The sequence below is a fragment of the Astyanax mexicanus genome, chromosome 3 (assembly GCF_023375975.1).
Source record: "Astyanax mexicanus isolate ESR-SI-001 chromosome 3, AstMex3_surface, whole genome shotgun sequence".
NCBI lineage: Eukaryota > Metazoa > Chordata > Actinopteri > Characiformes > Acestrorhamphidae > Astyanax > Astyanax mexicanus.
Window position 1 is genome coordinate 18,421,098 of NC_064410.1, and position 25,181 is coordinate 18,446,278.

General features: G+C 36.6%; 1 protein-coding gene across 1 annotated transcript in view; it reads left to right on the plus strand.

Moving 5' to 3' along the window:
- Nucleotides 1-9,536: 9,536 nt before the first annotated feature.
- pkn1b (protein kinase N1b) overlaps nucleotides 9,537-25,181 on the plus strand; it is a 92,352-nt gene continuing 76,707 nt past the window's right edge. Inside the window, exon 1 of the mRNA XM_049476147.1 lies at nucleotides 9,537-9,932. Within this exon, the coding sequence (XP_049332104.1) occupies nucleotides 9,906-9,932 (27 nt within the window). The 5' untranslated portion in view covers nucleotides 9,537-9,905. The remainder of the gene's footprint in view (nucleotides 9,933-25,181) is intronic.

Here is a 25,181-nt window from a genome sequence, read left to right on the forward strand (position 1 = left end):
GTGGGAGACACACCCATTAAGCAAATAAATGATACCAGGAACCAATAAGGATAATGCATGAGTTAATATGCTGCATTAACCCATTATTTAAATACAATCTAATAAAATACAGCAAGTAAAAATTTCTTTAGTGAGTGTGAGTAATAATTAACCAAGTTAATTAGTATTTAAATTAAATAATTTACCGAAAGTTCCCAAAAAGTGAAAGTAGAATGTGATCAAAGTTCTCCGGCACCGCTCTTCTGCACATGCTCACTAAAGAACCTGAAACAGTGGAGTGGAGTTTTCTCAAGTGTATTTAGTTATTGTGAATTAAGTAAAGTTCACTAATGTTATTTGATAAAGTAGTTATGTTACCTGTTACAGTGTTGTATACGAGAAATTGTTGTTTGAAAATGTGCTTTTTTTATCAAAAAAATGAATGAGCTGCTCAATTAATTTATCAAATGTGTGAAAAGACTGCATAGCAGGTTAAGTGTATGTAAGACAAATGCTTTATGGGGTCTTTCGTGCTGTGAAAACACTTTTTTTCAATTGTTGCACTTTTAATTGGTTGATCAGGATAATTAGATTTAAATAAGAGAAATGTAGCATGGATCCCTATGATCTCCCAGAGTCTATTCAACCCCTGCTAACTCTATCTGCAGAACTGCACTAATGACCACTGCATGAGGAGCGAGAGATGCTAGGGGTTTCAGTACTCTCTCCTTCTCTTTCTCCCTCTCTCTCTCTCTTTCTCTCCCTCTCTCTTTCTTTCTCTCTCTCGAGGTTCAGTTCTGTTTAGTTTAGTTCAGTTTTTGTTTAATTTGCCTGAAAGGAATTAAATACACTACTGTCAATACAGCAATAAAAATAAACAAATATAAACAAGAGAAAATATTTGTTAAAAAAAAAATAATAATAAAAGAACTGTAAATGTAGAATTTAAGTTATTTACATGATTAGTAGTGCTCAATAAAGGAAAAATTAATAACACAAAAAAGTAAAATTAAGAAAAGTCTCTCTCTCTCTTTCTCTCTCTCTCTCTAAAAGGGTTGTTTCTGTTCTCTGTTCTTTCTCCACATTCCTCAGCCATTACCTCATTTCCTGGGTCCCTTTGCCTCAATAGGTTTCCTGGGTTACCCGATGATGTCATGGTAACAGATAAAGGAGGGGGGTGTGGGTAGGAGGTGATGGTGGTGGGCAGGCAGTGGGGGAACAAAACCACAGAAAGAGAGAGAGAAGGGGAGAATAGGATGGGCCCGGACCCACAGTGGGCCTCACCACCCTGAGCGGGGGTCCCTGTGGAAACGGTGTGTTGAGTTTTGTAGTTAGAGTAAAATATCAGATGATTAGAGGAGGTCAGATAAAAAAAAAAAAAATCAACACATTCACCGGATTTCTACTTACTGCTTACTTGACTTCACAGTACAAACAGTCCACTTCCTGCAGGGTAAAAAAAAAACTCATATTCAACACTGCGTGGAGTCATATATTAACTCTATGCAACACTCCTACATGTTAACAATGAATTACTCCACAGATAAAACAACTCTCAAAAGTATTCTTTTAAAAATGACAATAACTTATCCACCCTAAACAAGCTTTATTTAAAACAGGAGAGACCATGAAAGACTGCCAAACAAACCATGGTTTCCTTATAAAATGGAAGTTTGCAGGTGAAGACCCTTATCAAACTCCCAACCCAACACCAGGAGGGTGAATAATCCTATTTTTAAATCCCATTTATCTAAACAAACATATAAATTAAAACCCCAATTAAAAAACAGTGACCACAAAGAATGCTGGAAGCGATGCAAAATCAAGAGGCTCTCTGAGGATTGTTTTAACACAGAGGTTGTTAGAATAACTCCTAGGGAGTCCAAAATGTTTATACTGTAATTTTAACACAGTGGATTTAACAGTTTAAGAAGTGAAACCTGAGCATTGTCATTAGGCCAGCCTATTAAATGTATCAATTATAGGTAAGATTACTTTACACTACATTTTTTCACATCTTAATCAAATCTAATCTGTGGCACAGATTATTATTAAATGAAATAAAAAAGAAGAATGAATAAAAAATAGTCATAGAAAATACTATTTTATTCACCATAAAATATAAAGTAGAATTATTGTACAAAGAAACTGATATAACAAGAAAACATCAGTTAAATTAACTTACAATTGAGGCATAATAACCTAAAGTTGTAAGTTTTAGTAACTAATGTTTTCAGTACACATTACTTTAAAATGTATTCAACCTATCCATGCTTACAATGCAGGTAAGTAAATAACAACAAATGTATTTTAAATATATTTTTTAATTATACCAGAATCTATATATTTCATTTAACATATCTAGCTGTCCAACACAAATATTTGTGCCAAATGTAAAACGTATTGTTTTATGAAAAATTTTAAACAATATATCTCGATGTACACTGACATGCCAAAAGTTATGGGACACAGGCTGGGCTGAGTAGTGGTGTACTGCGGAGTTTGAAACTTACTTGGTAATACAGTGAACGCTTAGACAGTCACACCACCTAGAAGCTCATAACCTCATAACTTAAATTACTCTGACTTGTGGTTAGAGGAGCTGGTGTTGATTTATAATATAATATTTAATATTTTGTTTGTGATGTCTATATTTTCCAGAAAGACCAAACCAGTTAATCAGCATAACCAAATCCAATGTAAAATTCACTATACTGTTTAACCAGCAAGCTTGCAAGTATAGAGTATGTTTTCAAGTAGATTATCAGCTTTTCAACCCCCTTTGACTATCTGAAACCACTGAAAACTGATCCTGAGCCGGCTTTTTTTAGCAGGGATTAAACTGAACCATTAGAATTGTTTATAGTGATTATCTGGGACATATTAGGAACATTGCTTTTATTCTACACCTTTTTCACCACTACTACATTAAAATACCTTCTAACCCTGGACAGATGAACAGTATGATCAGCCTTCTTGAGGTTTGTTGCTTTCCTAGTTTGTCACAAAGGCTGCAGGAGGGTACTGGCTGTGGAAGTGAGGGTGTGGTGTTTGGAAGAGGATGAGGAGAGCCCATCTGTGGACTCTGCGGGGGGCTAAACAAGACCCTTTCAGCACTTTTACTCCAGAAGAGCCACACATCCCTACTGAACCCAGAACAGTTTCTCTAATTTAACTACAGGACCCTTAGCACACTGTCCTGTCTACTCACACTGTCTCGTATACGGACACTGTCACATACCCATACACTCTTACACAAACACACACACACACACACACACACACTGTCCCAGATCAGCAATAAGAAGCCAGATGATTTTATTCTCTGCACATTTACTAACATTCTGACAGCAGTAAAACAGGTGGGCTGGAGAAAAGCCTGCAGCACAAAAAGCACAATTTAACAGGCCTTTGATTCACACTGTACAATACTGCCACCTGCTGGTTAAATAATAACACTGGGTCAAAATGTGATGAACAGATTAAAGTTCTATAAATAAAATGTGAAAAATATATATATTTAAGTATTTGTCTATGCAGCAATTTATCTTTATGACTACTGTAGCAGTTTGAATTCAGGGACTGTCATCCCGTATACTGTGGTTACTGTGATTTTGTGAGGCATGATGCTAAAACAATAAAATAAAACACTCTAAGTATTATGCTTGATTTTACAACGCAAATCCACTGTTTCATATAATATACGAGTTTATGTATAAATAACTCCAATTCTATGAGGATTTTTTACATGTATGTTACTTATACAAAAATATTTAGATAAAATCCCTTTATAGAGCTGTAAATATATCTAAATATACATTATATATGTGTGCCTGTTATGCTAATTATGTTATTTATAGAGAGATAATAAATGGACATAATGGCAATGTATAAGATTCTGCAGATTCTGCGTTTCTTTTACACTGTCACTTCTTATTAATGGAGCCTGACTGTTCAGGTTTTGTGTGGATTTATTTACTGTGGAAATGTACACATTTTTATGTTCCAATTCCAATGGCTAAATTCTTAAAAATTTACATAAAATATGAATTAAAAGGACATAAATGCATTATTATGCTGTTATGTTATCAACTTACCAGTGCCATAAAACAGCAATAACTTTGTTTATCACAATTGTTTTTGGGATAAAATAAGCTTTAAACAAAAATAGTTATTGTTACAAGTCTACATATATAGGTTTTGTATTGAGGGATATATTTGCATTGTAATCATGTTTTTACAGTGTGCAAGTTACATGTGAGTGTTAATCATAATCCTGTGCAGATGTATGGTTATTATAGGTGTATTGTGGTGTAGTGCCATGTTTCTGTCTATTTTCTTTTTTTATGTTTTTTTTATGTTCACTTTGCCATTTTGCACTTGTGGTGGTTCAGCCACAGACTGTCTGCTTGCCAAGTAGTCTAAGACAATAATAATACTACAATATTAATACTAATAACCTTCATATTGTTATGTTCATTATAATTCTCTTGTATGTTGTGTGGTTATTTTGTGTTATGATTATGTGCCATGCAGAGTAATTGAGTACAAATACTCTATTTATTACAATAAATCACTGTGTATTACACAGGCTGATCATAAAGCTGTGTCTGTTATACTAGATGCTGTCTGTGAGCGCTAGATGTCGCTCTCTAATAGAGATAAAACTGTTGAAATCACTGCAGTGTGAGTTATGAGCTGAGGCCAGACTGTGTATACAGTGCACAACCAACCAAACAGTATCTACTATTTTACTAGTAATAGTGATTTACAATAGTTTTCGTTCACATTAGTGTTTGAATCTTTCATTGATTAAATAAGATAAATCAGTTTAAGTTAATGTAGTCTGAAACTATTGGCACTTTGGCATTGTAATTGGCATTATAATGTAGCTAGCTATGCTAACCCAAAATTCCATCAAGCTATTTAACCTTATTTAAAGCTATTCACCTTATTCACTCCACTCCTATACTGAAAGAAGAGCGAGGCAGGAGGGTACGCTCCTAAACCGGAAATGTAAAAAAAAATCCCCAGGCTGTTTTACTCTAAAAGACAACAGTAACTGGATTGAGGGTTATGAGCACAAAGTGGAAGTTAGCTAGGTAATTGCCTTTGTTTGCTGTATTAAAAAACTTGTGTGTTAACTAGATTACTAGCTAGTTAGTTGCAAACTAACTTAGTGACTGTAGAAAAATACCTTGTATCGTATTTTTCGCAATATATTGCGCACTGTATTAAAAAAAAGTAGTCTGGTCTATTAAGCTGCAATGAATTATAAGTCACATTTTAAGAGACACTGTCAGAGACTTATAATTTAGCAGGTTAAGAAAAGCTAAGTAAACAAAACTGTAATAAAAAAGATTTTCTTTTAAAGTCAAACAAGCTTTGGATGTTAATCTAAACATGTTTGGGTGAGTAAAGCACTTATATTACCGAATTTTTCCACTAATGCTGGACCATTAGCATTAGCGCCTACTGCTGCTCGACAGTGATATTAGCTAGCTTTTTATCCCACGTAGCTTGTTTTAACACGGTAAACGTGCAGACTACAGTCCGTTAAACTCACCTCTAACCGGGGAAATAGCTAGCGCAGTTAGCGGGTAATGCTAAAACTGCTCTAGTAGTGCCAGCCCAATTACTAGCAGGCTACAGGCTGATAATACTCACCTCTCAATGGGAAATAGCGGTTAGCGGCTAATGCTAATCCTACTTCAGCCCCCGTGCTGGAGAACTAAACTGACACTCCTGTATAACACTGCACTTTAGCGGAATGGCTTTATTGCTCCTTACACCTGACTGGTAAAATTCACACATAAGGCGCACTAGACTAAAGGTATAGTGCAAAAACTAGGGTAGTTGGTCTAAATACAGTCTTCCTTACACGCTTCACTAAGCTATCTTTCCAGGTAAATAATGTGGGCACAACATCCTTCTTCAACTTTTACATTCCAACCAGTGTCTTAAAGAAATACTCTTTTGTAAAGTGTGAATTTACTTTTTGTGTCTTCGTTAATCTGTAATATCAAATCGGACTCAAAATGAATATTAACACGACCGTTAAATGCCAAATACAGTCCAGCTGAGCATGCAAGTTCACACTCTTGTAATTCCAATCTCCCCACTGTAGGATATTAATTAGCTAAGCAGGCCACTACTACAGCTTGACAAAGGTTACCCCCGGACTCGTGACTTGTGGACATTGGCGTAGGAACCGGGGGGGGGATATTAGAAACAGGTGGATTTGTCCCCCCAAAAAATTATTGTTTCGATATTGTTTCGCTCAGCTCAGCTGTACTATTAATGAGGAGACAGACTGGACCAATCACGGAGCCTGTTCAGGAATTAAGTTCCGCCTCTCAGGAGAAACAGCCAATCAGCTTGCTGTTTTTGCAGCGCGCGGAGGTGTCAGTGTGTTGGTGGGGGAGGGGAAGCCCCTCCCTCGCTGTGAGATTTAGCAGCGGATCGGCTGCAGCTGATTTTAAGATCTGGATATACGGCGATTTTTTTTCTAAAAGAAAGGTAATGGTATCTAATCATGTAAACTGTGATATGTTTCTGATAGGTGGTTAAAAATACACGTCTCTGAATCAGCACACAGTTTAACCCCACTGTGATTAATAAACTGCAGCTGTGTGAGTGAGTTAGCTTAACTTTGGAATTACCTAGATTGGGAGTCAAGGTTAAGGAAAAAAACTATATATGTAATGTTCAACTTGCCCTGTACCTGATCAGCTAATCACTGTTTCATTTTCAAACTGTGTTTATTAATTTAGGATTGCAGTTAGCTAGAAGCTGGATGTAGAGGATAGACAGAATTTAGTACAACACTGGGTAATGTTGGTAGTTTAAAGCAGTTTCTTAACCCTGGTCACTGCCCTAAAACTGTGGTTTCCATCATATCCAACTGATCACCTAATAAACAATCATTTATTGAGTTTACCTGTTAAAATCTCTTAGCCCCTTATGGATCATAAATCAATCATTATGTATATCCAGCAGTGTATTAGACACATCATACCACCACTTACTTTATTAAAGTGCCTTTAAACAGAGGAAGCTGTAGAATATGCAGAGCAGTGTTAATATGCAGTAGAATATGTAAGAACAGGGTTAAGAAACACTGATCTAATATGACTTCTGTTTATCTGTAGTTCACAGTAAGACCACATGTCCTGACGTTTATATTAACTTCTGCCAAAAATCTCTAGGAAACGTAGTTACATTCTCTCAGTAGAAAGAAGTGCTCTCAGTAAAAAAAATTAAAAGTGCAGGAACCAAAGTTGTTTTTTTTTTTAAAGAGTGGAGAAAATGTAAATATACAACAGATGTGTCCCCCCCAATATCAAGCCCGTTCCTACGCCCTTGCTTGTTGACAATGTATGGACACACCTAATAATTTTTTATGATTTTTCTTTATAAATCATTGGTTGTTCCGATCAGCAATTTGAGTTAAATATATCATATAGCAGATGAACACAGTGATAAATGCCACGCACCACATTGATGGTGAGTTAGAGGTGGGGGTACACATCCATTATGCAAATAAAGGAATTTTAGGGGCCAATAGGAAAATGTAATGTTTGTGTAAAAAAAAGCTTCTGCATGTAGTAGATTTGTGTGTTTTTGCCAGGTGTTTAGTCTCACAACAATGCAGTAAATTCCTGGGAATCGTTTTAAGTATAAACACATGTTTTCCTCAGATGTTCCTGCTATGTATTCAGGTGGCAGCTGTTACCATAGGGAACCCCAAGATGCATTGCATTCTACAGTTGTACAACAGAACATCATTAGCAGTTATTTAATGCATGAATTTACTGTTAAAAACACAGGAATTTGTGACAGTGTGTGCACTGTATCACCAAAGTATATATCAGTAGTGGGTTTAATTCTTTTCAAGCTATCTCTTTCTCTCCTTGGGTTTTACAAAACTGTACACATCTATTTATATAAAATTGTGGAGAAGTTTAAAGCAGGGTTAGGTTATAAAATTATAACCCAAGGTTTAAGCATTCAAAGGAGCACTGTTCAATCCATCATCCAAAAATGAAAATGTATGCAAACAACTGCAAACCTAAAAAGACATGGTGGCCCATCCAAACAAAAACTGACAGATGAAGGAGAGCAAGGAGAGCACTGGTCTGAGAAGCAGTCAAGAGGCCCATAGTCACTCTGGAGGAGCTGGAGAAATCAACAGCTCAGATGAGAGAATCTGTATACAGCTATAAGTTGTACACTCCACAAACCTGGCCTTTATAGAAGAGTGGCAAGAAGAAACACAAAATGCTGCTTGCAGTTTGCCACAAGCCATGTAGGAGACACAGAAAACGTGTGGAAGAATTTGCTGTGGTCACATGAGACCAAGTTGAACTTTTTTGGCCTAAATGCAAAACAAACCATTCCCACTATGAAACAGGATGGTAGCAGCATCATGCCCCAGCATCATCATGTGGGGATGCTTTTTTCAGCAGGGACAGAGAAGCTGGTTGATGGGAAGATGGACCTAAGAACCACTGGCGGACCAAAGTGGGCCCCAAGGGGTGTACCCTTCTTATTAAATAAGGTGACTGAATGCAGCTAGGCTGCCTCTTCTTACAATAAATGAAGATAATGAGCCTCTAGATTAGGAAATGTTGATAATGGGTGTTAATGAGTGCCCTTCAATGAGTGGACTTTTGCCCTTGGAGTAGTGCCCTTTAGGTGTCTCACTAAACTGTATTTAATGGTTAGTAAATTGCTGTCACTGATGTTTCAGTTTTTTAAGCCACACCTCAAAGAATGAACACCTCAAAGATTTAAATCTATAGTATTTTGTAATATTTTGTGCACGCAGCCAATTTTCTTAGATCATCTGGGGTACCACCTTTGGGTGTCATACACTTTCCGCAGATTGAGAACCAATGTTCTAACTGTAATAATGTAGTTATTATATGAGCAACCGGGCATTCAGAGCACAGGTGTTCTAGATGAACACATTTAAGAAGCTGCCTGTGAGCAGGAGCTGTTCTGGCTTCAGAGTTTCAGAACGACAGACTTTGTGTGATTATGAACAACCAGTCAATCAGATCACAGGTGGGCGTGGCTTTAGCATTCTAGAAGACAAACTGCCTGTGTGCAAGAGCTATCATTTAATGCAAGCCCTTAGGGGCGGGGCTTCAGCATTCTAGAATGGGAAACTGCTATTGATTATGAGCTACCAGCCAATCGGAGCCCAGGAGGTCGGGGCTATATTGCCTTCTAGAACCACAGACTTCTAGTGACTATGAGTAACCAGCCAATCAGAGCAGAGGAGGGCAGGCTTTTGGGCGGGGGTTCGGTGTTGTGGAACTGCAGGCTGCCTTTGAGTGTGGGCTACCAGCCAATCAGAGCACAGTAAGGCGGGCCTTCAGCATTCTGCCTGTGAGCAGGAGCTACAGTATCATTCAATACAAGCATAGGGGGCGGGGCTTCGGCAGTGTAGAACGGAAGACTGCCTTTAAGTTTGCTTTACCAGCCAATCAGATCGCAGAAAGGCGGGGCTGTTCTGAAAACTGGTGGAGAGGGAAACATTGGCGAGTCTCGCACACCGCGTTTGATCTAGCCTGAGAGCCGCGCGCGGTCAGTTGAGGAGATAACGCTAAAGAAGATGCAACAAGGGATCAAAGCAGCCTGCGCGCGGCTCCCGCTGTAGCTCCGCTGCTGTCTCACACCGTCCTCAGCCTGCGGGTACCCGGGTCCGGTAGAGCGGGGTTTGGGGGAGAAGATGCCCCTGTGTGGGGGTGTGGGGGGGCTGTGGGATGAGCAGAGTCAGTCTGAGATGATCTTAACCTTCACAACTTCCGCCCACCGCGCTGCGATGCTCCCCGCCGGTCCAGACCCGCTCCAGCAGTGACAGGGCAGCACCAGCCACAACCACTGCCACCCGACCTGCCACCATCACGACACCTGAGATGGCCAACAGCCACGACTCAGCCCAGGTAAGAGAGAGCCAGCCTCCTCCTCCTCCTGCAGAGTAAACAGCAGCTTCAGTTCACCTGTACACACCTGATCACCTGTCTCTCTGCCTGACTGCAGAACAGCACCAATATACTGCTTCTTACTCTTTTTACTTTTTTACGTTAGTAAAACTTTACATTAAGGGTACATTAATTAACAATACAACACAATGTCTCATTTTATTATTTATCGAGGCAAAGTCTAAATGTATTATTGTTACCAGCATTACACATGAGTAATTTTTAATAAAGTCTCAACTAGTGTCACTTATAAATTAGTTAAGACATTTGTGACTCTTTATTGTATTTTATTGTATAATGTTTCCATTATTTTTGTTTATGTAGAAAATTATTTCTTACACAACCAATTTCTGACCTATTAATGCAAATTATGTGTTTTCTGATTGGCCTGTCTTGTATTCTTTCTTAATTAAAAAAAGTAGATCTTGCTAAAATATTTCTTATATCTTCAGTGTAAGTGGTTTACAGAGGATAAAATCTAAGCTGTATATGTTAATGGTGTTTTGTGACATCATAAAGTCTGGACTGTATGCTTTAAAACAGAGATATGGCCTCCTTCTTTAGCCTTAGCAGACTTTATCTAATTTGTATCATATCTATCATATCTGAGTCTGGCTGCATTAAAATACCAATATCCTGCATTTTTCTGTATAGGTTTATTCTACTTTGGGCATTGAAGTTTGATATTTTCGGTCATACAGTTAAGTAGTTCTTATCAGGGCTGCAACAAAGAATTATTATGGTAGTTGACTTGCAGGGCGATCATTATTTCTGATTAGTCAATTTTAGTTCAATTTCTAAAAATGATAGAAACAGCTGAAAATGGAATTTAAATGCCCTTAAATACACAGAGAATGTTTAGATATGAAATGTTTTTGGTGGGTAAGAGCTGAGTGTGAAGTACGTGAATGAGCAGCCATTCCCCCTCCCTCTCCCTCCTCCTTGCAATTACAAATTAATGATTAGCTGATACTTGGAGTCAACTAATTTTTATAATCAACATTGTCCATTATGTTAACTAATTATTGCAGTCCTACTTGTTATGCAAATAATGTTTTCTGGCTATTTTCTTTCTTATTAAAAAGCTGAATTTAAGTTAGCAGGGCTAAGTTGCTGCTTAGTTTCTGTATATGGACATTTTTAAAGAAATTGTATATATATATATATATATATATATATATATATATATATATATATATATATATTACTTATCACTCAAGTGATATGAACATTTTCTAGAGTAGATATCAATCTTTAGATAATTTGTACCACAGCTGACTGCTGACTGCTTTACTATCAGCATAACTGTATTAAAGGGCCAATATTATGGCTTTTATTACATTATACTTATATTATCAAAGGGGTCATTTATAATCAAAAGGGTCATTTTTGTTGTTAAAGTAAATAGATTTCCACATGACCATTTTCTAATCTCATACTGTTATCTTACATATAAAACACTTTAGTAGTAATACATGCAAATTATCTCTTTTCTGATTGGATTCTGTCTCAAAGCAGGCAAGGCATAGGCAGTCTTTATAACTTAAGAATAAGTCTAGTAGCAGGGTTAAGTGTTTATAAGCTGTATAGACATAAATATTTTTAATTGTATGCATATGGACTGTATGCTTAATCAATATTCTACATTTTATTGCATTATATTTTATTACCATGGGGCTATTTAAAACATTTTTTACAAGACCAAGGTCACATTTTTGACCTTTTTGACCAGACCGACTCACCTTCAATATCCATAGATGAATAAATAATTTATTTTCTAATTACTTGAACAGAAAGTTTTACTAAAACTTTCTTTATAAAACCAGTATGAGTGCAGTAACAGGGTTAAATGAATGTAGCCCTATAGACAGATTAATGTGTTTTTTTTTTTTTGAGTGAATTTAGTGAATTCAAAACTGGCTGCTGAAAAGCTTATAATTGTTTAAAATGATAAGTATTAACATACTACATCAAACTCTATCATTTTTCATAAATATGGGTACTTTAAAACCACCTAATGCCTAAAATATATAAAATAGTCTTGTGTCAGTCTGACTGTGTTGTTATTCCCCTACAAAGAAGCAAAATTTACTGCTATTATCTTTTTATTCTGAAAAGCTTTGGTTTTTCCATTTCCCCCAGCCTTTACACACACACACACACACACACACACACACACACATGCAGTGTGACTCATGTCTCTGTTTTGCTGGATTGTAGACTATAAATAAAGGTAGTTTAGGACTAATGAGTTTCGGCTGGTCTATAGACGGTGGTTTAAAGATTTAAAAAAGAGTTAATGTCCTGTGCTTGTTTGAAATGGAAATGGAAACGGAAACTTTTTTTCAGAATAATATAGCAAGTAATGTATTAATTGTCACTAAATCAAATGTATCTGTATAGTGCTTTTTACAACAGATGTCACGAAGCAGCTTTACGGAAACTGATGCAATGATAATATGATAAGATAATAATGTAATTATATCCTTTTAAAAGAACAAACCTTTAAAAATAATTATCATTTTGCACTTTTTATTGTAATACATATTGCCTCTCAAAAGTTTTTATCAAACTTAAATCATTTTCTTAAAACACTACTAGCCCCAGGTTTGGATGGTTATTATTGATGCATTAATCACTGCAGTGTAAAGTTAGAGTCAGTTTGTGCGAGTCATACAGGACTCTTCCCACAGGATGCCGACTATTTTTAGTGCAGCAGTGACACTGAGGTGTTTAAAAACTCCAGCAGCACTGCTGTGTCTGATCCACTTGTATCGCACAACATATACTAACACCTCATACACACCACCACCATGCTAATCAGTGCTAATCACTGCAGTGCTTAGAATAATGACCCACCCCCAAATAATAATAACTGCTCTGTGGTAATCTATCCTGTGGGGTGCTTAGCATTAAGAACAGGGTGAAAGGAGGAGTACAATAATAATTATAAAGACAAACAGATACAGAACTACAGTCTGTATTTATTATATAAGTACAAAGTACACCTAAATGATCAGTGAAGTTAAAAATACATAATGGGTGTAAGAGTTTAAGAAAAAATGGATATGTTGAAGTATGGTGATATTCGTTTTTGAATACTGAATTTACAGTATCTACTTTTAATTATTAGTATAGATGTAAAGATTGGTGTTAGACAGTGAATGGTTCATATGGTGATTTGTTTAAACCCCGCCACCTGTTTTTATACACTTGCAGTTTTCCTAATTTGTGGTTTAAATAATTGTGATTTATCACATTGCTTACAGTATTGCAATATATTCAATCAGCCAGTTCTCGCAATACACAGACCTATAAAAACAAAGTTGTACAGTTTTGCATATCTGCTTATTCATCCTATAGCAGTTTGGCAGGTTATGATATGTTTTATACATATATACCGTAGTGTTTCCTCCTGGTTTGCTTTTTGAATGAAGTACAACACATGACAGCCAATCAGAACAGAGCTTTGGCCTCTTGACCTCTTGCAGCTCTCGCAGCTCTCGCGGTTGTGAGTGTAGAGCGTCTCTGAGGTCACTCTGCCCCACAGATGGCACACTCTCTCTCAGGGAACGCCTCCGTTCTGCTGCGCCGGTGGGAATGGTTAAATATTCAACACTGTGGCTTTCTGAGGCTGGACCTGAGCCAGAAAATACACCTGACTCCAAACAGGTCAGTCCTGCAGGGTACGGCCAAACCTGTGCTGAAACGAGTGCAGTGGCTGCCGAACAGCTCACTGCTTTTTCTCATCAGTTCTTATTTAATCTGTAATAACTAGGAGTGTCACAAGGCATTGATATCGTATTGTAATATTCTGTTTTACAATACTGTATCACTTTAAAACACAATACTTGTTATTAATTATTAGTTATTAGTTTATATGTAAAGATTGATGTCAGACAGTGGTTCATTTAGTGTTGTGTTTAAACCCCGCCCACTAGATGGCAGTGTTGTACTCTGTCATTATATTCCATTGTTCTAAATGTATTTAATTTCATTATTTATTTGTTTATTTTGAGGGGACAGTGTGGATTAATCAGCAGAGAATAATACATTCTATAAATGAGGCAGAGTTAATTTTAGGAGATACTTTTCATCTGTAGTCTCTGATCAGTTCTCAAAAAAAAAAAAATGAAATGAAAAGAAAACAATTCATCAAAAATATCACATTCAAACAATACAAACAAGAACAAGTGTCCAACACGATACAAAAAATACATACAACAAGCTACTAGGGGTGTAACGGTACAGAAAATTCAGAATAAACCGCTTGGTTCGGTACGTTTTTTTTCGGTACGTTTTTCGGTACGTATTACTCCACCACATATAGGTAACCTAGCAATGATGCAACACTTACAAATCAAATACAAACCAAACACGACGTGCTGGATCCCATAGGCACAGTGCAGAAACGCCATGTCTCCAATAGGCGCGATCTCACAAATAAATAAGCCCAGCGATTCGAAAATACAGATTATTACACACATTATCAGCCACTAATATCAGGTTAACAGTTGTTATTATTAAAATAAAAGCTTAAAAGTTTATATTTTACAGTTAATATAGGATATTTTAAGCTAAATGTAAGGTGGATTCTTGTAATTCTGCAGGTCTCGCCGCTGGGGGCGCCAAAGTAAACTAAACCTTAATTCTTAAAAAATAAAAACATTTTCTTTCAGTCAAATGAGCACTTGGGCTTTAATCTACACAGATTTCTCTCCTGAAAAACGTTTGTTTGGGGGAGTAAAGCGTTTCCGTTTATTTACAATAAGCTTAGATTTCCACAATTTTTACTGAAATGGCAGATAATGCAGAGCTTACAGCACAGCTATAAGCAGAGCAGCTATGGAACTATTTTAACAGGCGGAGTGTTTATAACTAAACAGATCGCATTTTCTCGTCCTGTTTAACTCAAAATCTTTTAATAAACAGCGATAATGGAACTGTGGTATAATCGCAATAATACACTCAAGGTTCGTGTTATAACGTGTAATATTGGTACTACTATATTACAATATTACTAATATTGGTAATATTACATGTTATAGCACTCACTCTATACACAGTATGTCATTGTCCATCTGTCCTGTGAAAGGCTGTCCAATCAACCTTACTGCATTTGGTTGAACCTGATCAGAAAGTACATCCCTGTGCACTTCAGAATTCATCCTTCTGCCTCTGTCTTCTGTCACATCTTTAATAAACACCAGTGACCCAGTGCTACTGGAAGCCATGCACGCCCATACTACCACCACCGTGTTTAACAGAAGATGTGGTGTACTTTGTGTCGATTCATTCCAAGTCGTCTCCATACCTTCTTCTTTCCATCATTTTAGTACTGGTTGATCTTAGTTTTACCTGTCTGTCCAAATAATGTTGTTCCAGAACTGGGCTGATTCTTCAGATGTTTTTTGTTAAAGTCTCATCTGACCTTTCTATTAATGGTTTGCAGCTTGTGGTGAACTCTCTGTATTTGCTCTCATTTAATCTTCTCTTTATGGTATACTGAGATACTGATAAACCTACTACTTCCATTGGTGGATGCTGTAAGTGTTTTTTTCTTCACCCTAGAAAAGATTCTGCACACTAAACAACAGAGGTAGAATATAAGTTCTTTCGTGTAATCAAAGGTACACTATTTATAATTGTACCATAATTGTACATTTTTATATTCATCAATTAGTACCTGTTACATTAGCTATAGCTCACATTATCTCTCTGTACTGTTGTTTTGTTCTGTTATTTGTTTGTGATTTGTTTGTACTGAGTGGGTCGACCTGAGGGGGATGGGTTCCTCTGATTGAGTCTTGGTTCTTTTTAAGGTTTCTTCCTCTTAAAGGGAGTTTTTCCTCTCCCACTGTGTCCCACAATAGTTGGCATCTCTGTGGTGATGCTCATAAGAGGCGTGGAGCCTGTTTTTCCCTGTAAAGCTGCTTTGTGACAACTTTTGTTGTAAAAAGCGCTATAGAATTTAATTGAATACCCTCAAAGGTATAATATTGATCTTTAGAGTTTGTACCACTGAACCAGCCAGGGACATTTGTATATCACTGTACTAATAAACAATATATATTTTAATTATACATACTTCATTTGAAAGCCAGACAATTTTGTAAGTTTTTGACACATATTCAGTTGATGATAATGTTTATAATCCTAAAATCTTTACTGGAACAAAAAATATGGGTACAAGAAAGACTTTCACTCTGATGGATTCTTTCTTTTCTCAGACTAATGATGATCTGTTTCTGTTCCATTGAGAGCTCCTCTAACCGCATGCTGTGGGTTCAGAGCAACAGATTCCAAATACAAATACCACACCTGGAATCAGCTCCAGACCTTTTTACCTGTTTAACTGATGCTATATTCATGAGGGAAAAGCCCATACAGCACATAAAATAGCTTTTAAGATAATGTTTCCAATTACTTTTGGGCCTCTGAAATGAGGAGGCTTTAAAGAAATATGGTCCTGAACTTGTCCTGATCTTGTAATGGGATATTTCTGTTCAGCTCCTTGAATTAAATTTGAAAATCTATACTTTAATTGCATCTTATTTGTTTAATTTCATATCCTGTGTGGTGGCATGCAGAGATCACATCATGAAGATTGTGTCACTGTTCAAATAGTTATGGGCCTAACTGTACTATTTTCCGTACTGTAAAGTGTGAACAAGTCCTGAAAGTGCACAGAGAACTACACTATGCAATCAGCAAATAGACTGGCAGAGAGGAAGCAGCATTAAGAGCCAAAAACAAGCTAACCTTTCCTAAATAGACAACTGTTAGTCATATTGATTATATATATCTTCGTCTAATTCATTTTTAACTCTTTAAATGTTAGCTTAACAATATAGGGAGTTAAAAAGTAACTCTGGCAGTGTGTTAAATGTTTAGCTATGTTTAAAGTGTTGATTTTACTCCAAAAAGAATTTAACTATATAAACCCTGGAAAAGAGTTAAAATCAAGTCTGTGAGTTAATTCAGCACTTGACTTGTCAGTGTATACTTTTCACTAATTTAAAACAATCTGTTTAACTACAACAGAAAGAAATACTCTGAATCTGATTACAGAACAGAGATTATATACTGACACCCCACCCCTCCGTTCAGTAACTTCTGGTCCAGGCCTGCCTCAGATGCATTAGGCTCAGTGAGCAAAATCAATTACCCTGTTCTGGCTGAAATAATCGTCTCAGTGTTCGCCATTAGCCCAGGCAAAACAAACCGCAGTGCCTCATTAAAGAGCAAGGCCAAAGCCCTCTCTCCGACACTGACTCCTCTTATTAATACAAACACGGATTGCTGCTGAAGCGACCAGGTTAACGTAGTTAACAAACATCAGAAATCAGAAGTAAAACATCATCTGAAACCTTTTCTTTTCTTTTTTTGTTGACAATTGTTTTACTAGTTTTTAGTAATTTACAAACCCCTCCAAATCCATAAGTGTGTTCATCGATTTAAAAAAAGGAGGATGGAAGTGTGAATTACACTCTTTTGAAATCGAGAAGAGAGGTGTGATAAGAGGTCTTTTAAAGACAAGTGAAAGCTGATGATTGGTTGAGGTAAGGTGATGTAGCTTTAGAGTCTCCAGATAGAGGAGTCTCCTGGAGTTTACATTTCCAATGAAATGGAAATAACCTTAAAAGAAATCTGTTGATGAATTGAGATACAGTGTAGGGGTGTGGGGTCTGTGCGTTGTATACTTTTAGTTCCTAAAGAAGCAAAATTAGGAGAGCAAACATGTCTCAGCTGAACAATAAGCTCTGGGGTACTGTTAAAATTCGGCCTTCAGGAGTCAGGAGTCAGATTCAGGAGTCAGATTCTTGTGAAAACAGAAAATCATACATAGGCACAGCTAAGCTGGTTGTTGCTCTCTCATAAACAATTATGTAATTTAGTAAATATTATTTTCCTATATTAACACAGTTTATGTATCCATGATTTTCTTCTTAGCAGTATTAGCTGATACTTGATGTTTTAAAACAAGCTGTCCAAATCTAAAAAAACTATATATATGATATATATATTTCTTTGATTTTGCTATTTATAGGTTTATAGGTCGTTTTATTCTAAACTACGCACAATATTTCTCACAAATTCCAAATAAAATATTGTTATTTGGAGCATTTATTTGCAAAACAGGAGAAATGGCTGAAATAACAAAAAAGATGCAGAGCTTTCAGACTCAAATAATGCAAAGAAAACAAGTTCATATTCATAAAGTTTTAAGAGTTCAGAAATCAATATTTGGTTGAATAATCCTGGATTTTTAATCACAGTTTTCATGCATCTTGGCATGCTCTCCTCCACTAGTCTTACACACTGCTTTTGGATAAATTTATGCCACTCCTGGTACAAAAATGCAAGAAGTTCAGCCTGTGATCATCCATCTTCCTCTTGATTATATTTCAGAGGTTTTCAATTGGGTAAAATCAAAGAAACTCATCATTTTTAAGTGGTCTAATTTTTTCCCATATATATCTGTTCAGCTTATAGCATCTGATAAAAAACTCAGGGAAGTAACATTAAACACTTCACCCCCAATCTTTTTGAAATATGCTTTATATTGTATGTAATGTGTGGGTGTCAGGGATCCCTTTTCAAAAAGCAGTAGACTCACAGAACTTCAGGAAAAGGTGAAGTGTCTATTGTAGTAAGTTAGTGGTCTAGCTCTACACATTTATACGAGTTACATACTTCAGTTTGTTTAAACTGCTGTTGAATAAGATTATTCAGCCAACCAGAGCAGAGCTTATTTACATATATTAGTCTTAAAGGCACAGTAATAAAACAATAACATTGTATTTTTGTATAAGGGTACATTTTTAATAGGATAAAGAAATTTTGGAAAATGTGCTACTCTGTGACTTGCTGTAATCTGTAGAGAATATACTGTATAGATAATATAATATAATATAATATAATATAGTGTATATATATAATATATTACATCGGTGCTGTACAATGACTAAACTAAATTAGTGTAAGACTACAAATTAGTCCGGCATTTTCTCTCACTCTGTGTGCTCTGGTGTGGAGTACCTGCTCCACTGCTCCGCCCTGTTCCGGGTACAGTCCAGTATGAATCCTCAGCCCTTATTGTGACAGTCAACACAGGCTGTTTACACCTCCATATTCCTCCTGTTAACGGGAAGGAGAGGGGTGAAGGTCAGAAGAGCAGAGTGACAGAAAGGACAGCAAGTGGGTCTTTATGAGAAAAGATAGCAAGGAAACATCAATATTGTATTGTGATATTTAGACTTTGACTAATATATTTATTTTCCAAAAAAGAGAATAAATTCTTAACTATTAGTTTAGATATAAAGATTGGTGTTTGTAGTGGGTAATCTTCTATTGTGTTTAAAACCCCAACCATTTGATATCATTGTTGTACTCTGTTGTTAGATCCCACTGATCTGATTGGTGGAGCTCCTGCACAGTAAAATGCTGAGCATCCCAAAAGCTCTGTTCCTCACAGCTCACAGCAGTGTTTATATACAATAAAAATAATAAAAAGCAGCAAATGGACGAAGCTTTACTGAAACTACACGCAGAAAAGTGACACATGGACTTCTGTAATCAATCCACAGTTATTGTGTGTGAAAACAAACCAGTGATAATAAGTTTGTCCCCTAAACAAGCCCAGAATTTGTCCTGGGAGCGACTCATTTATTCGGGAGTGAAAATGTATTTGCTTAATCAAATAAACCTTCTTAGCTTTGCCTAGAGGCTCTTATTCGAAATTTTAATTTCACTTTAAATAATGTACGGGTTCAAAAATGTAGCTCCTAAGATGCTAAGTTTAGCTTCACAGCCTAACCTCATCTCTAACGCTGTTTAGTCTGGAATATGCATTAATTATTACAAGTAAATATCAAATGTTTAAAGGGTGGTTTTCAGACCAAACACTTGGATAGTTAATCTGGGACACCAGCGAGTGTCTGAAGCCTGTAAAATGCTCTTTAGCTCAGCTCTAATTAGGATGCGTGATTCTGGATGAGAATTAAATAGAGTAGAAGTGATTTTCAATCAGAATCAGTGGGTAGCTGTTACTGAATTTCAGCCAGGGATGATAATCTGTTTACTCCTGATGTCCATCCGAAGAGAGAACCAAAACAAACAGACACAGCAAATTTGAAAGCATCGGTTTCACCGTTAATTCACTTTCATCAAGGACGGAGCTTTCAGAGCAAGCGGATTTCTCTCTAACTGAGTGCAATTAATTCAATTAATCTTTACAGAAACACGGGCCTGTCCAAATCAGCTCCCACTGAGTCCAGCGGGCCAGCACTGCAGAGATTCACTCGCATCGCTTTATTTCTCCTCTGTGTCTTAGGCTTGATTTTGTAGATGCATTATTATAACACTCGACCTCTTTTCTAGCCTATTCTAACCTGTTCCAAATTTAAACCAACTCCCACTGCAGGATCTACCATATGGACCACCTGGCCACTGCCCAGAGTCACCCAGTGCTCAGAGGCACCAAAAGGTTTAATTAAAATTAATAAATAAACAAACAAGAACAGTCAGGTGTTGTTATTAGTGGTGTTAATTACTTAAAAAATAAACAAATTAATCACAACAATTTTCTGTGATTAATCATAGTTGATTAATCTTCTTCTTAACCCTCTGGAGATTGAGCCCCTTCAGACACTTCTGAGGTAGACTGATTTTTACCTACTGAAATAATTCGTTTCCAAAGTTCAGTACAAACTGAGCTACAACAATGTAAAAACTGTAGTTAAACTGTCATTAATCTCATTTTTAATAAAATCTACTCTAAACCTATTTTTAAATGTGCTGGAATAATATACAGAAACACACATTTCTATCTAAGACTTGTGAGCTGAGACTTTGACTTACAGAAAGAAATGTGCCTCTTGTTACGTATGCTTATCTCACAGTGATTTTAAAATGTATTTACATACATACTCTATATATTTGCAGAAGATGTCCAGAACAGGTCTAAATGTAAATATATATGCTGATATTTTGTGAGTTAATATTTAAGTTGTTGTGTTTGTCACTTTTGGTGACCAGTCTAAGTGAGTGAGCCTACCGTATTTTTCACACTATAAGGTTCACCGGGTTATAAGGTGCACTATTATTAAACATATATTTTTTGGTATATTTTAATACATAAGGTGCACTGGATAACAAAGTGCATTCTGAGACACTAGTAAGGCACTAGTAAGGCACAGGGGTGAATTCTAATTCTAAAACAGCATGACCAGTAAAGCTAAGCTATGTTAAGTAAACAAAACTGTAATTCTAAAAAAACCGACATTCTTTTAAAGTCTTTTAATGTTACACAGATTTCTGTGTTTTCTCCTGAAAACTGTTTATTTGGGTGAGTAAAGCACTTCTGTTTATTTACAGTAAGCTTAGATTTCCAGATTTCTACTAAAGCTAGCCACACTGAGGAACCCTGAGAGTTCCGGTAAGCCATGGCGATATTAGCAAGTGTTTCATATTATTTCCAATATTAGCTAGCGGGTAATGCTAATACTGCTCTAGCTGTGCTAGCCGTGGTTAGCAGCAGGCTACAGGCTGATAATACTCAGCTCTAAATGGCAAAAGAGCTACCATTTAGCACGGTAAGTGGCTAATGCTAATGCTACTACAGCCCCGGTACTGGAGAAACTTCACTGAAACTCCTGTATAACGCTGCACTTCAGCAGAATGGCTTTACTGCCTCTTACAACCTGACCAGTAAAATCCATACATAAGGTGCATCAGATTAAAAGGACGACTGGTGATTTTCTGCGAAAATTAAAGGATTTCAAGTGTAAAAAAACAGCATTTCCTTTTCCAGAGTGTTTCTGGGTCCAGCACTGTGTGGAGTGTTTTGCTGTTACACATGGACAAATAGTCCACAGTTAAATTTGGAATTGACAGATATTTAAAGTTGAGATTGCTGATTATATTGACTAATTGTTGCAGTCCTACAGTAAAGTACACTTCCTTTCTATTCATGATAAAAGCTGAGCTCCAGTCTGTGTGTCATTGGTCATTCATGCCGGTGCTGAGCTGCATCGCGTCTGTAAGAAAGATTATAAAAAACACTTGAGACTGATTGAATATGCTGATTATAGGAGGAGAGAGGACAGCAGGCCCTGCGGAGACCCCCAGCCCCCCGGTTGTGCTGCAGTGCAGAGATTTATTCATAGCCGGCGCCGCTCATCCAGAGCTGATCTCATGCAGAGCTGATCCCCCGGCGCCGGCCTGCTGATGAAGCCCTAATGCAGCAGGGGAAGAGCTGATTGGGTTAAATGGCCACAGCGGCCGTGCTGGACCTGTACACTCACTGCCTCTGTACACTACAGAGCACACTGTAACGCAGGGGAAATGCAGCACAGCTCTTTATAAGGTTTAACTGGCTCCAGTAGAGCATGCGATTAATCGCCTGCTCGTTTTTTTAAGGAGATGTTATCTGAGAGTTTTGACAAGTATCGGAGAGCTATGGCCACGCTCACATAGCTGGTAAAAGTGGCCTAAAAAGTGGCAAGGATGAAACCGAAGCTTCACATGAAGCGCTGCTGTTTTGTACATGTGCACAGAGTAGACTTTGCAGACTAATGTCAGAAAGGGGTCACATTTAGAAACTGTGCAAACAGCCAAGAATATACGAATATTGGATTTGGGCCATTTGTCATTCTTTCTACAGATAGTCGGTCAGTTGGTGTAACCGATAAATGTTAATTGGTGTAATCAATATTTCTCATAACAATCTGAAATTTAACAAAAAGGTTACAATGAATATGATTTTACCCTATACTAAACTGTGAAAATTACATTTAAAATGATTTTAAACCAACTGACCCAAAAATAGAAAGAAAACATTAATGTCTACAGCACACTGACTTGCTCAGTGCAACAAAAATCCAATATAAAATTTGAGATTTTATTTCATAATTAATACATTTTTTGTCACCAGGACTCTTGCATAACTTCTAGAAAGAAGAATTATTTAATATTTGGTGCCCTTTTTATGATTACACCATCTGACAATTTAAAGGGACTGTGAGTCTTTAATTGATTAAAATGGTAGAAATGTCATATAAAATACTATGACACCAACAGAAATGCAAACTATACATTTAAACAAACATCTAACATGTTGTTTTAACACGTTTAAAGCATATTTTTAATTTGGACATCATGCCAACTCTTATTTGTCTCTGACCCTATAATTATTGAGTTAAGTAACAGAATTCACTATTTTACTAAAAAACATTTTGAAGCAGATCAACAACATACAGTGAGAGCTATTCAGAATAAAGCACAATCTTCAAACATGGTGGAGGCAGTTTTACACACTGTTCCTAAGGACTAATTACAGTATAAAAGCATGGACAGGACACAGTGCCACCACAGGTAAAGCTCCTCTAGCGCTGCCTATATTTGATTGATTGCATCTAATTTTTAATATGATTTTTTTCCCTGTAACAGACTCTCCGTCTCTATTTACAGTTTAATTTAAACAATAAATTTTCCCTGTGCTAATTTTACCACATTTATATTTTCCCCCCAAAAATAAAGTTTTAAAACTTTGAATTTCTATATATTAAAGGATAGGCTTGTAAGAATATATTAATATTGTATCATATTGGGATATTTTATTTTGCAAAACTGTGCAGATACAAAAAAACTAATGATATTTTATTTATTAGTTTAGATGTAAAAATAGTGTTGTATTTTGTAGACAAAGTACACTTTACTTTTACTCAGCTTTATACATTTGATATACCATTGCAGTTTTATTTCTAAAATTGTATTATATCAATTACAATATATCTGGCTTACAAAATGTAACAAAATATTGTAATTATTATCATATTTTAAATCAAGCCGTATATTGTGAAATTGATATTGTATTACCAAGTTCTACACAGCACTATCATAAGAAGGTTACACTTGGATAAGATAAATTTAGCTGTTTAATATGATATGTGTATTCTGCTATGTATGTTTTTTTTCTGGTGTTGAGTCATAAAGCTCAGGACACTGGCATTTAGCTGCAGAAAATGTGTTTTAAAAATGTATAATCAGCGTTATTATCAATAAATATTGATATAGAATAATGGTCCAGCTCTATTTACGCAAAGGAACATTTGAAAACAGCTCCTTATTGGAAACTGGTGAATATTAAGAGCGCCCTTGCTGACCCCTATCCACTTGTGGGAACTGAAACTAGGAGTGATGGAAGGTGGCCTGAGGTCTGATGAGACCTGTTTTCTACTAAACTACCTGGAAGACAGAGTATGTGTGCTCTGTTTACCTGAGAATGAAGACAAACTGGTAGAGGGAGTGTAATATTCTTCTGGGAAACCAAAAGTCCAGACATGCATATGGACACCAGTGTGACAAGTAGACAAAAGTTGTTTCTTCTGAAATGAACAGTGTTACTAACGCCGTTACTTTTTTTCAGTAACGAGTAATCTAACTAATTACTATGACTGTAACTATAACGCCGTTACCATTTCCGACACCCCGTTACTGCACGTTACTTTAGCCGCTCTATGAACTTTTTTTTGTTTTAACTTTGCTTTGCCCTGGTTAACCCCTCCTCTGTCCGGTGAACTTGAGCTTCTGGCCGCTGTGCCTGTGGTTTGGCGTGGTGAAGTGAGGCACAGTTGTGATGATTTGGGTGCTCTAATCAATTCAGTGATTGCCGTGGACAGGCCAAGTTCCGATTTAAGGACGTTAAGCTCTTTTTAGCTGCTTGTGTTTATAAAATTAACTAAAACGAACTGAAATTACTGATAGAATACCCTAATTTTCGTGTTTAATTTATTTATAAGAGCTGTTGTACAGCGGAGTTGTACAGCGGCAGGTGTTGCCGAGCGCGTATCACTTCGTGGTCTGTGGCGTTAGTTCTTGTGTAAAGCGCTCGCGCTAGCCGCAAAATACGTCAGAAAACACTGAAAAACTGCAGAACTATGTATGGGATTACAATATGAGCGCGAGGAGATAAAAGAGAAACAGGAGATACAGTGTGTGAGATGTGTGACAAACTAATAAAAACTAGCAAGCCCACCCTAAAAACTAAAAAATAAATAAATAAATACAATTAAAATGTAATCACGTAGCTTTGGGCGCACGTGAACGCTTCCACGTTTGACTTGCAGCACTGTGTGTAGCTGTTCTTAAAAATCATTTAAATTAAATAATAGTTCTATGCTTTTATGTTACAGTGTAAATTAACAT